The sequence below is a fragment of the Erigeron canadensis genome, chromosome 9, assembly GCF_010389155.1.
Source record: "Erigeron canadensis isolate Cc75 chromosome 9, C_canadensis_v1, whole genome shotgun sequence".
NCBI classification, from domain to species: Eukaryota; Viridiplantae; Streptophyta; class Magnoliopsida; order Asterales; family Asteraceae; genus Erigeron; species Erigeron canadensis.
Window position 1 is genome coordinate 37,562,299 of NC_057769.1, and position 13,082 is coordinate 37,575,380.

Consider the following 13,082-nt stretch of genomic DNA (forward strand, 5'->3'; position numbering starts at 1 on the left):
CTTTTTTTACATCAATTAATTTACATTCACAACCACGCCACTACCGCCGCCACCACTGCCACCGTCGACACACCGTCATCACTACCACCATTGTCGCTGCATCGTACGGGCGCTTTTCTAGTTCACTCAAATATAAATCTGTTTCTAAAAGCTTTTTATATGTACATTAAGAATAAGCTTTTGTTTAAAAATTTTAGCATTATCAACCTTTTAAGTAAAAAATTCTTTGCATTTAATGGTATTAAGTATATAAAAGATTTTTTTTTCTCCATAAAATACTTTCATCAACCTCCATGAGAGATGCTCTAAGACCATCCACACTCTCAACTTACATTAATACAACCTTTAGTAAAAAATTAATTTCTCTCTCTTCCACCTAAACAACCCAACCTAACTTAACTCAACCTTTTACCACATTCACAACTCAACTTATATTATTTTTAAACTAAATTAATATGATTTATGGTTTTTGTTAATTCGATAAGAATATTAATATTCTAAAATTTTTTTACAAATTAATAATTTTAACATGAAAAAGAACCGAAAAATATAACAATAATGATACAATTTTTATTAAGATAATCAACTAAATTACCATCGTAAACATAGATTATTAAACAAAGTACATAACATCAAACTTTTATTAAGATAATCAACCAAGTACATATCTTTATACACTATTTATAGACCAAAATTGACTTTTTTTTATAAGAAAAAAAAAAAAGTTAGATAACATCAAAAATTTTAAAAGATAAGATTTTTTATCCAATAATATATTGAACTAATGTAACAATAACAAGTGTCATAAAGTTATATTTTAATATAAGATTTTGTATCCAAAAACATATTTTTGAAATTTTATTGTTTTTAACAAAATTTATGTTAAAATATTCGTAAAGAAAAAATAGAAAATACCATATTTTTATATTTTTATAAAGTATTATAAAATGAAAGATTTAAAAGAAAAATCAAAAAGGTTTATAAATAAATTTTAACTAATCATAAAGTGATATAGTGACTCCTTTTAAGTCTAGGTTGATGTTTTATGTGACTTTTTTTTTTATTTTTTTCATTGACTCACCTACTTAAAGGTTGTGGATGGGAGTGATCTAACAATCTTCTTTATTAATAATCTCATGCACGTATGCATCTCCTTAGTATAGATAATGTAAGTAGACCTATTAATAGTATTCGAGATTTGCCAGTACTATCAAAGTTTGACTGACTTTTAAGGTTATGTTTTATTAAGGGTGATGAAAGTTGTTTTATGTTTAAATCAGTGGACATTTTTTTAAATAAACCAAGTAGTGGTAGGCTGGTAGCTAGGTGTCAATATCTTGTAGCTACTTTATTTAGCCAAACCTATAGAAAAAAGGTTTGATGTGAAGTTGTATGAAGTGCAATATTTGTTGTTTATCTACGTACGTTGATCCCTACGGGACTATAGAATTAAATTCATCTCTTTACATAGAAAAATCTAATAAAAGCACGTGACATTATTTCTGATCTTATATATATAGGATATACTTTTGTACTATGTTACCACTATGTAATACATACGTACAGGGTGTTTATTGCCATCGATTAACCCCGAGTAGGAAGACATTACTGATCTTTCTTGGAATTTAGTTTAGGCTTTGTCTTGCTATAAAAATTCGTGCCATCATCACATTTACTAATTTTCTTTTTAAATAAACAATATATGAGAGTGTCTAAAAAAACCCCTCTATCTATACTACTATATAAAATAAACTGTACTTCCCTTTTAAGTAATTAAGAAACTAAAATAACCATATTACCCTACTTTATATAAATATCTTTTTTATCTTTATATATAATTGTGTGAGTAATATTATTAATAAAATTTTTTTTCCATAAAAGTCCACTATTAAAAAAAAACTTATTAAGATATATATATATATATATATTGTGTTAATGAAATAAAATTAGGAAATTTTTTTTTGATGTTATGGTATACATATTATTCTTTTATATAAAAATGTAAAAATCAAACATGTAACATAAATCAAAAAAATAAATTATTAAAAAACAATACCAAATATAATGACATTAAAATATCAAATCACTTACATTGATAAAAACTCTTTTATACGGACAAAGTTGATCATATAAATCTAAACGTTGTATAGGCGAAACAAAAAATTAAACTTACAAACTAATTCATATTAATATATATGAGAGTACTTATAATAGTTTTCTTTTATTAACATAATTATTTTTTTCAAATATTTTAATATCCTAAATATTCACACTGATTGACTTTTGAAAGAGAAGCTTGGTCTTAGCTTTGTAATCAATCCTTTGATCTTTCACATAACTTATAATAATAATAATAATAATAACAAATAAAATAATAATAATTAAAAAAACATAAAATTTATATAATTGTGTTATTAATATTATTAATATATATAAAGATATCTAATTAGTTTGAATTTGATGTATTAAATCATTAAATGTAATGTTTGAACATAATTAATATGTTGTATTTAATGCTAATATTTGATATAATTTTTTTTAAAATAAAACATTGAAAACATAAATGAATAAAAAATTTGACTAGAAATTAATGTTATAGGGTTTTCTTAGTGGGGTTTCTATAGCATATCCCAACAATATACTCGTATATATTTAGGTTCAGCGATATACATGTTCATATATGACATATCCAACATTAGTTTCAGGAAAAGCTCATTATGTGAAAACCCCGGTCTCCGTACTGGGGAGTTTTTTTTTTTTTTTAATTCACATCCAGTTTAATTAATTGGAAGAAACCATATAAATTAATAAAATAAACCCTTTTTTTAAAAAAGTTGAACTAAGGCTCTACGGAGTGGAGTGGATTTTTCCTTCCTTGTCGCCCAAATCTTGCCACCTACACCACCCCCTTTAGCCGATTAAGCCCCAAAACCAAAAGTGATGGAATATTTCTATCGTCCAACACTCTCCCCTCTAGCTTGCACTCTATAACATCACTTTAATATCACCCCAACCAATCAATAAATGCCACGTGTCCAAAGTCCTCCACCCTCAAAAGTTGTCTCACTATAACCAAATGGTCCCTAGTCTCATCAACACCACCACTATCAAAGTAATCTATAGTTCAAGGACTCGCCACTATTATTAATTGATGAAGTCATGCATGTAGCAGTGGCTGGTGAGAGATCATGAGACGGTATAAATTAACGTCATATCCAAGGAGAGGTGCATCCATCCATCTTATATATATATATAGTTAATTATTATATATTAAGTAGTTAAGAAAATAAATAAGAAGCGTATAGTACGTAGTGTGATCGAGTGGATTGTGTGTTTAATTAGCGATGGACACAGCCAACATAGTTATATTTATTACTATGTTTGTATGCAACTTCAAGTATGCATTGGGGGACATTGGTACTGCCTCTTCATATGACCCTCCTTACACACGTAAGTAGTATAGTTATATGCATCTGGTTTTCCGTAGTTTTTTCTTTGCTAAAACGGTAACCGGACCAAATAACCTGGTTTTTTCAAAACTTAAATCACCAAACCAGACTTTAACAACTCAATCCGATCCGCATCCAAGTACTGCGGTTTGGTCTGGTTTAACCAGCTTGACGAACACCCCTATAATAGTAGTATTACATTGATTAAAGGACTTACAATGAAGAAATCAATCACGATTTATTAATTTTTGTATTAATAAGTTGTTTTTGAATAATATCGTACGTGCGTAGCAACCAAGTGTAACGGGGACCAAGCAGACCAATTTCCATCAGGGAACTTGTTTGTATCGGTGAGCGAAGGGCTGTGGGACAACGGGGCAGCATGTGGCAGGCGTTACCGGTTGAAATGTCTTAGCGGGAGTAACAAACCATGTAAAGACGGCACCATTGATGTTCGGGTGGTGGATTTTTGCTCAAAAAGTAGATCAAGCAGCCGGCCATGTCCTTCCAGTACCATTCTCTTGTCTAACGACGCCTTCTCTGCTATTTCCAAATCTCCACGGGCTAAAATCAACGTGGAATACGTACAGTAAGTCATTCATTAAAAACATATATAACAATATATATAATATTAATTTTTCTACTTCTTTTGTTATATAATACTCGTAATATTTAATTATGTCCGTTATTTCAGTCGTCAGTCATCGTTTTATTAACTGTACGTACGTGTTTTCATTTTTTTAACTTGAATATATTTGTTTCAGGATATGACACGATCTCGATCGAAGACGACCACGTACTACTCTAATAATTTAATTAAGCTGTAATATTAATTGTGTAGTTTTAATCATATGCATATAAAATATGTTTGATAAATGATCATATATATGCCTTCAATTCCTTTGGAGTGGCATAGATCATATCGATGGGTAAATTAATTTTATGTAATCAGATTGAACTACGTACGTACTTTTCCTAGCTACCTATTTCCGACGATATATATACATATCATTTAAAGTAGTCATCGTTGTTTGTGTATAATTTTGTTTCATTCTTAGATATAGATGATTTCCTTCTAAAACATCATAGTTGCACAACACAACATATATAAAGGCATATGCAAAACACAATGCTTTTATAGTAACAAAAAAGAGGATCCTAAATCTTGTGATATCTAAGAATCGAACCAAAGATGTGTACACGACTAATTATCAAATTTTAAACCATGACAAAATGGCATGATTTAATTAGAACCTGAATTTCTAATGAACAATTGAGAGTGATCTCATAACGCCTCTACAAGCACATTAATAGATAGAATTAACAAAACTTCCCTTTAGTTCAACGAACGTGAAATATCTATAACTTCAATAATAAAGAAAGAATAATTATATAGTAGTATGTGTTACATTGATGTGCCAAATGACTTGGTATAATATATATATACCTAACAATCGATCCCGCATTGACCTTGAATTGCATCAAGCGAGTCATCTGTCGTAAAAGGATCGATGCGGACCCATAAAAGGGAGAAAATTGAAGCCAGCAAAATCGACCATACAATCACGATGGTAGGGGTTCGATTTTGGCGACCCATCAAACCTTTGAGGAATGGGTATAAATGGACTATGACCCAGATGGCGAAAAACAGCCTCCCAAATAGGGGGCCCCATGACTGATACCCACTGTTGATGGCTGATGAAACACCAGATACAATCCCAATCAAGTTAACCACAAGAACGGTGGTGGGCGGGATGAGGAGGGCAGTCCATTTGAAAAGGTAGAGTTCGGCAAAGTCGCCATCTTCATCACTTGCCTTGGACGTGACCGTGAAATTAGTGTCGATCCCAGCAAGAACTTTGAGTAAACCTTGGAAGACAGCGAAAAGATGAGCTGAAGTACCACCAATGACCCAAAACTGTTCGTTTCTCCACCAGTCTTCGATGCTCACCCCACTCCACCTGAGCTCCAAGATACCGGTGGCAGCAATCGAGATAAAGAGAAGAATAAACCACATACTCGCATAGTTGCTTATCTGCATCGAAGACATACAACCATTTATGGATATTGTAAAGTTCACAAGTGACACAGTTTTCTTTTTAGGTCAAAAGGTTACTAAACTTTATATACAAAAAAAATGACAAGATCTTATTTTCACCTTTAAACTTGGTCAGATGTCAAAGAATGCATCAATGATAAAGTTCAAAATAAGTATGTTTGGATAGTCAATGAAGTTTAGAGTATTTGACATACCTCAGGAATGATGAACTTTCCGGTCAGAAGGCAAACAGCCGGAAGTACACAGTAAGCAATAAGTGGGAGTGATGTGAGAGGATAGACGATGGTGTTAATGTATGCAAGTCTTTCCAAGAGTTTCAATTTACCATTATACCCATACCAAATGGGACAATGTCTGCTCAGCAAGATCTCAATTGAACCTAAAGCCCACCGAAGAACCTGGTTCAGACGATCAGAAAGATTGATAGGAGCAGAACCCTTGAAAGCGGGACGGGGAGGCATGCAGTATATTGAAATCCATCCCCTTGCGTGCATCTTAAATCCCGTCAAAATATCTTCTGTCACAGACCCGTAAATCCATCCAAGCTGAATGTATAAAACACAAAAGAACAAGATTATTGCTTTATAACAATGTTAGGTTGAAATTTCCAGTGAACAATTTTCTTGGGAGTAGATTGAATATGAACAGTATATTATACTATCTGATGCAAAATTACCTCTTTGCCCCAGTCGGTTTTGTCCTCATAACCACAGCTAATAACGTGTATAGCTTCCTTCAAAAGGATAGCAGGATCGGTAGTGGGCGGAATGCCTCCCATTTCCATAAATGTCGCAGCAACAAATACAGGAGATTGACCAAACCGCTTCTCTAAGCTCTTTTGAGACATAAGTAATGATCTTTCCTCATCATATCCTTCAACAACAAACAATATAGTCAACATCAACGGGACCAATGAAAGAAAATTGACGACCAAACATGGTTAAAACATTGATTATAATATAATAATCAAACCTTCAACACCCTCATCAATATCATCGGCGTGGAACATTGGGGTGTTTGATTCGGTTCTTTTCATTCCTCGTTTTTTATCGTAGTATTTTTTGTTACTGCTTCTTGACTTCTTCCGTGAGCCACAACAACTCTTAACTATAATATTTGGTTCTAAATCAGCCTCTGTTAAAACAGGATCGTATCCGTACAAAGCTTGTCGATTGAAACAACAACCCGTCCCCACATAAACTGGTCCCTGAATACCGTCCAACCCTTTCAAGTTGATCTGTAAAAACGAGTTATATTAATGAAAATAAGTTAACCGGAGTCCAAATTTAAGTTACAAAAGTAAAATGATGTTATACTTTAACAAAAGGACAGACATCTTCATTGCGGAAAAAAATAATGGTTATTGCATTTATTTGTATAGAAGGATGATAACATAAAAATAATTTGCAGACATATATCAAGAAACTAGCCATGTCAGGATTTGAACTAAAAAAAAGTTTTATATTTGACTTTGTAAAGTAAAACAAGACTGTTAAGAACAGCAGGCAACTCACATCGAAGAAGACGATGTTGCGATTAGCATATCGATCGTGCAAATCGATCCCATCAAATCTTTGCGGGAATTGAACATAGCACGTCTTCTTTCCATAAGCAGGATCCATCATGAAACACATGGCTTCTTTGAGAGCTTTGCTGTTATTGAAGTAGTGATCACAATCGACGTTCAAAATATATGCACCATTCGTCAAGACAGCAGAAACCCTAATCTGGTTTACCAAAACGGTTGCAAATACTTAAAATTTAAAAGGACTTTGAACGATTACATAAGCTTTAACATGGTACAATAAATTACAAACCAATGAGTTCATGGCACCGGCTTTCTTGTGATGTTGGAAGCCCGGACGCTTCTCACGAGAAACATAAACCAGACGAGGTAATTCATTGCCATCAGTATCAACGCCTCCACTGTGTCCCAAGAACACCTATTTAATCATATTAAATGGAAATAATTATAATAAATAATTAAAAATTTAACTTTGATGATACCAAAGCTTCAGCAACGATCATTCAATACCTGGATCATTCCTGGATGATCTCGGGGGTTATTTCCGGGCCAAGGAGTTCCATCTTGCATTGTCCAACCTTCTTCGGGCATCTTTTGAGCTTTTGCAACCAACGCATTAATCCGCACTTTAAATTCTTCGTATTCTCTCTGTCATAGTATTAACTATATGATTCAGGGCATTTTAAGTACTTTGAAGCACAGTTACATATATCTGGGGAACTAGCTTGTAATAGTCGAAGACTTGTGTGCAACCTTGCATTTTATGATATGAAACTCACCTTCATTGCTCTACGTTCTTTGACAAAAGAAGGCTGAATCTTGTCCTTCAGGTAATCTATCTTTTGAGCAAAATAGAACTCGGGGGCTCTGGGCTCGATGCTATGTTTCTTGCAGAAAGGGACCCACTTCCTTGCAAATTCTGCCGTCTCGGAAAGAGCCTCAAATGTGAGCATTGCCGAACCATCATCTGATACATAGCAGGAGACTTTGTCTACAGGGTACTCCACAGCAAGAATGGATAGAACCGTGTTTGCAGTGATGAGGGGAGGCTCTTTTAAAGGGTCCACTGTACTCACAAAAATGTCTATAGGTGCCAATTGTGAAGGCTCTCCATCCCTATCATACCTACATAAGATCAAATTTCCGTTATAGATTTGTCTTTGAGATGCTGCATTAATTTATGTCATGACATTCGTATGAAAACTGCAAAATGTTCCCCTTTTTACTATCAACTGATAAACCACAGTTTACCTACTTGCCCATAACTATAACTATGAGAAATTGATCCCATTGCATTTGGTCCACAAAATAGTCACTATTGAAATCATTAATAGCTGCTTGTTGTTGACCAACATGTTGAGTCAAAAGTAGCAATGCTCATGCAACAGACGGATCAAAAAACAATCTATGCACAATTTTGTATAAGAAACTCAGACCAACAACCTTCACAGCCTAAAAATCGACATCAACTCTCAAATCATTACATTGGGGTAAATTTGGAAAAGAATATCATCCAGTTATTGGATTATCCTGTTGTCTCATGAGGAAATGAAACAACTTCCCTTTTTGTACGTACCACATCAGCTGCAATGTTTTCTCGTTTGACAATCTACGAAACAGTTTTCAATTTTTTCGGGAATTTATCCTTCATCGGTAAGAAGTACCAAACTATAAAATTGAGCACACAAAGATCCCAAATGTATGTCATAAAGAAAATTTCGGACCAATTTGTTGAGCAACATGCAGACTCAGAACTGGAAAGTCTTTATAGGCCAAAGGAAACACGTTCCAGTTCTAGCCTCAATGGGAAATATAAGAAACAATAGTTTTTGAATGAAATGAAACTTGAACGCCGTTTACCTCAACGCAAGCCTGTCGAGGTAGGTCTCACGTTCAACAGGTGACCATTTTGGAAATTGATCGAGAAGCCAAGAGAAGGCAAACCACACCTCACAAATGACAGATACGAGCCACAAGGGATAAGCATCATTAACCGGATGAGTCAGACGGTATTGCAAGAAAAAGCCCAAGATAATCAAACGCAGTATAATCACAACACGATATGGAGTTAAATGAGAAGATGAAATAGGCACCACACGGCTCATTGATTGTCCAGGATCGTCAACCCTGTGACACAAAAATTCCCATCAACATGTATCGTAAAGTTTAAATATATACTGCTTCATTAAGACATGATTACAAGTGCATGGGCCAACTTATTTATAACATTGTCGTTAGATATTAAGTAACCTAAAATCATGGCAGATGCTTACATTTGTAATTCTTCTCCATTCGATCCTGTGCCTTCAATCTCACCACCTCTTCCTTCACCATTGTACCGATTTGACATTTGCATCACATTTTTCTCTTGTTTTAGCTTCCACCCTTCTACTCTTTCCTTCCAGTCGACATTTCCAAGCCCATAAGTGTTCAAGTCCTTTGATGGGTCCACAATTCTTACAGGCACTATTTAAAGGGGACTGTTAGTACAAGTACCGTTTACAAGAAGAAAATTTGTGGTTAATAGTAGTCAAAACCATACCTGGTTGCCTGGGATCGATATATGGAAGTGAGTGGACATGCTTATCACCCGGGCCTAATGGGCCTGATGTACTTCTTACAGACAGATTGTCTGGTGTCGCACTTGGAATTTCACCAGAAACCTAAAAATAACATCGTGGTTATAAAAGATAATTAGTAACTTCATGTGATATAGAAATGCTTATATATCATATTGTGACAATTCATCCACATAAATCATCACTTACCTGTTGCCCATTAGTGAGACGGGGAATTGGTTGTTGATGTTCGTGTCTAGAAGATAAAGAAATTTCAGAATCTTCCCCCTGCCACTGGCGCTTCGTCTTTCCATTTTCTTGAACATAATCAAACTCGTTCTCCAAATCATCAACATCGTCCTCATCATCATCACCATCAACACGAGGACTCCCTAAAACATTCATATTTTATTATTAACGAAATCATCTACCAAATATCAAAATGTGAATGAAAGGTGGCAACTTTTACCAAGTTTAGTTATGCATGGCTTAAATCGTGTTAAAAATTAATTTATAACAAGCATAATAGGTAAAAGAAAGAAATAGGTATACAAGAAACTGCTGAACGGGTCAAAAGTCGTCCAAAGTGTTTACTGTATGTATATAGCCTCCTTAATCATTCTATTTGAAAAGTTAAATTATTCTTGTAAAGTAATGATAATATGGATCATACATAGCACATTAGTCCTATATAACGATGAATAAAAATGACATAAAGTGCTTGTAGGTTGACCTAAACAGATCTATTTCACCGTGTACTAATATCACCCATTTGGACATGTTACCCAACCCGCCCGACCCACCACCTCTACAGTGAACCATAACAAGTTCATGATGAACATAAACTTACCTTTGTGTCTTTTATAACGAGTCTTGCATTGAGGGCAAGCTTGATTTCCGTCTCTCCTCTCATACTCGTAGCAGGGCCTACAGACCGGAAAGGCACATTCATTGCAAGCAACAAAAATGTCACCGTTCTCAGTAAGGCCGAGGGTGTCACCACATATTTGGCAGATCTGCCCATTCAAATTCTTCAATGGCTTCGGCTGCTGATCAATGTTACAACTAGCAAATATTAGCGTACTAGAAATATCTTTAGAGATGATTTACTGAAAGAGAATAGAAAACGAACACATAAACATAAAGCACATCATATATTGATTATATTCCCACCAGAAACACTGTTTGGAACATCACATTTCTACAGATCAACTTACACTATACAAATAAAATCCCCTCACAGCTCAAAACCTTCCCACATTGCAACGCTAAGTTATTGAACGAGGCATTAGGGCAGCTACGAATGCAGAATTTGTATCATACACAAGTTCCTGAAGGAGATACACTTACACCCATCGAATATAATTTTTACTCAAAAATAACGGAGAAGATGATAATTTGTTAACAATTCACAATATGTTAAAGTTAATTACTAAACAGCGGCAGCATTACAATAGTGCAATACCCAATGCCGTCAAAGGCGGGGAAAGTTAACCACATTACCATCAACGTCGTAGAGTAATACGGCTCTAAAACGAAGCACCATCAGTTCCTCACATGATCAAAATGTGGCTAAGTTACTAAAGTAATACAATCAGGATTCAGATCTAAAATCCAACCAAAAAAAAAGAATGGGAATTTTCTTGTCAGCAGTGTCAAGACTAATTAGTCAAAATAATTATAACTATCACTCATTAGTCATTGCTAAGCTGCTTATTCACACTAAAAACTTAAAAACTCAGATCTAAACAAAAGCAACAAACTTGGATCCAAAAATGTTGATTTCATTTAAAACTTATAAGCCACTTAGATCTATACACAGAGAGTAGAATATACAATGAGTAAAAATCCAAAAGGGCATTTCAAAAGAAAAAAAAACACATACCCCTCCATCAGAATCATGTCTAATCCTGACCAACTCATTTCTTTTATGAGATCCAGCCACTAAACCTGCATTTGCTTCCATTTTTTTCAAATCAATCAAGAAATAAAAGATACCCGGATATTAAAGTTTCAAACTTTTTAATTGATCTGATCAAGATCGTGAATCTTAATAATCAATGAAGTGTGATGATGGGTGTCGTCTTAAATACAAAATGTACCATTCTTGTATGATGAATGAATGAATCTTGATATCAATGTTTTGTCTTTTTTAGCTGTTTATATAGTACTCACTACTAAGTGTAATAATGGATTTTGTAATATAAAAATCCTCCAAAAATTTTTAAATGACGAAAGTCTAGTTACGGGGTGAGATAACGGGATGATAGGTCATAAAGTGTGATAAAGTGTGATAGTTAAATGCCTACGGGTTTCATCCTCGGATTTAAAAATTCGTCGAAAGTATATCAAATGATAAAAGAACATCAAATTTTAAGAATACCCATATAATTTTTAGAGTAAATTACATTTTTCGTCCATAAAGTTGGCACGTTTTGCACTTTTCATCCCTTAAGTGAAAAAATTACAATGTTGACCTTAAACTTAGCAAAATTTTGCAATCGACGTCCCTTGGCCATACGGCGTTAAGTTTCAGCTGTTAAGTCTCACACGTGCAAAACACGTGAGGGACTAAAAGTGCAAAAGGTGACTAATTCAGGGACGAACTGCAATTTACATTATATATTGTCATCATCTCCATCTTCTCCGGCTGAGTGGCCGAAAAATTCACCGGAAAACTTAAAATGTCGATATCTCACACGTTTTTTCGAATTAGACCACGAAACCACCACCAAATTTCTCAAAGTTAATTTCCGCACGAATCCTAACCAAAAGATTTCAGATCAACACTTGCCGGAAAACTCAAAATCTCGCTGGAAAAAAAAAAAGTCGACCAAACTCAACGAAATGAAGAAATCATCACATCAACATGCTAAGAATTCTATCGCGAATAAAACCTTGTGATTTCCATATCGATTTGAGACAGAAAATCAGTAACATGAAACCATGACGTTTTATTGCTTGATCTAAATCGAATGTGAAGTGTATCACCAGACTTATGAGAGTCTTTTTTCTTGTTTTGGAGTGAAAAATCAATTTCTACAAGTCTAATCTTTATGGAAGCAATGTTGATGACACGAAATTTCTAAGCTAGCGGATAAACTACATTGTAAGTCATACTTTTCCTTTCACATATTTGGGTCTTAAGGTATTTATTCAAGAGTTGGAAAACAGTTTTGATTTAGTGGAGGCACGACTCTCGTTATGGAAGGCATCGGTTTTATCTAATTGGAGGGTAGGTTACTCTATTACGCTCGGTTTTTGTAACCACGGTATTTTGAGTTTTCCGGCAAGTGTTGAATTTGAAATCTTTTGGTTAGAATTTGTGTGGAAATTAACTTTGAGAAATTTGGTGGTGGTTTCGTGGTCTAATTCGAAGAAATGAGTGAGATATTGGCATTTTAAGTTTTCCTTTGAATTTTCCGGCCACTCAGCCGGAGAAGATGAAGATGATGACAATATATAATGTAAATTTCAGTTTTTGTCCCTGA

At 34.2% G+C, this 13,082-nt stretch overlaps 2 protein-coding genes across 3 annotated transcripts; one reads left to right on the forward strand and one right to left on the reverse strand.

Annotated features, from left to right (window-relative positions):
- The first annotated feature begins 3,344 nt into the window (after window positions 1–3,344).
- LOC122583780 (EG45-like domain containing protein) lies at window positions 3,345–4,280 on the forward strand. Its single transcript, XM_043756154.1, has 3 exons — window positions 3,345–3,450; window positions 3,741–4,038; window positions 4,214–4,280. The coding sequence occupies exons 1-3, from the start codon at window positions 3,345–3,347 to the stop codon at window positions 4,218–4,220; spliced, it is 411 nt and encodes a 136-aa protein (XP_043612089.1). The 3' UTR covers window positions 4,221–4,280.
- A 504-nt stretch (window positions 4,281–4,784) lies between these two features.
- LOC122582628 (cellulose synthase A catalytic subunit 1 [UDP-forming]) lies at window positions 4,785–11,709 on the reverse strand. 2 transcript variants are annotated; one of them, XM_043755046.1, is made up of 14 exons: window positions 11,477–11,709; window positions 10,442–10,637; window positions 9,802–9,983; window positions 9,576–9,696; window positions 9,307–9,499; window positions 8,894–9,160; window positions 7,813–8,158; window positions 7,544–7,681; window positions 7,326–7,451; window positions 7,023–7,235; window positions 6,481–6,745; window positions 6,185–6,381; window positions 5,703–6,053; window positions 4,785–5,484 (listed from the first exon to the last, which is right to left on the reverse strand). In XM_043755046.1, the coding sequence occupies exons 1-14, from the start codon at window positions 11,555–11,557 to the stop codon at window positions 4,897–4,899; spliced, it is 3,264 nt and encodes a 1,087-aa protein (XP_043610981.1). In that variant the 5' UTR covers window positions 11,558–11,709; the 3' UTR covers window positions 4,785–4,896. The 2 variants fall into 2 exon arrangements, with proteins under 2 accessions (XP_043610981.1, XP_043610980.1); XM_043755045.1 differs by having other exon boundaries at window positions 10,442–10,640.
- Window positions 11,710–13,082: the final 1,373 nt, after the last annotated feature.

Bases quoted from the DNA above. Each gene is read 5' to 3' on its own strand.
- LOC122583780 (XM_043756154.1), top strand. From the start codon at position 3,345: ATGGACACAGCCAACATAGTTATATTTATTACTATGTTTGTATGCAAC. The intron at 3,451-3,740 runs GTAAGTAGTATA...GTACGTGCGTAG, and splicing joins ATATGACCCTCCTTACACAC to CAACCAAGTGTAACGGGGAC.
- LOC122582628 (XM_043755045.1), bottom strand. From the start codon at position 11,557: ATGGAAGCAAATGCAGGTTTAGTGGCTGGATCTCATAAAAGAAATGAG. The intron at 8,159-8,893 runs GTAAACGGCGTT...GATCTTATGTAG, and splicing joins CTCGACAGGCTTGCGTTGAG to GTATGATAGGGATGGAGAGC. The intron at 7,452-7,543 runs GTATTGAATGAT...ATGATTAAATAG, and splicing joins ATCATCCAGGAATGATCCAG to GTGTTCTTGGGACACAGTGG.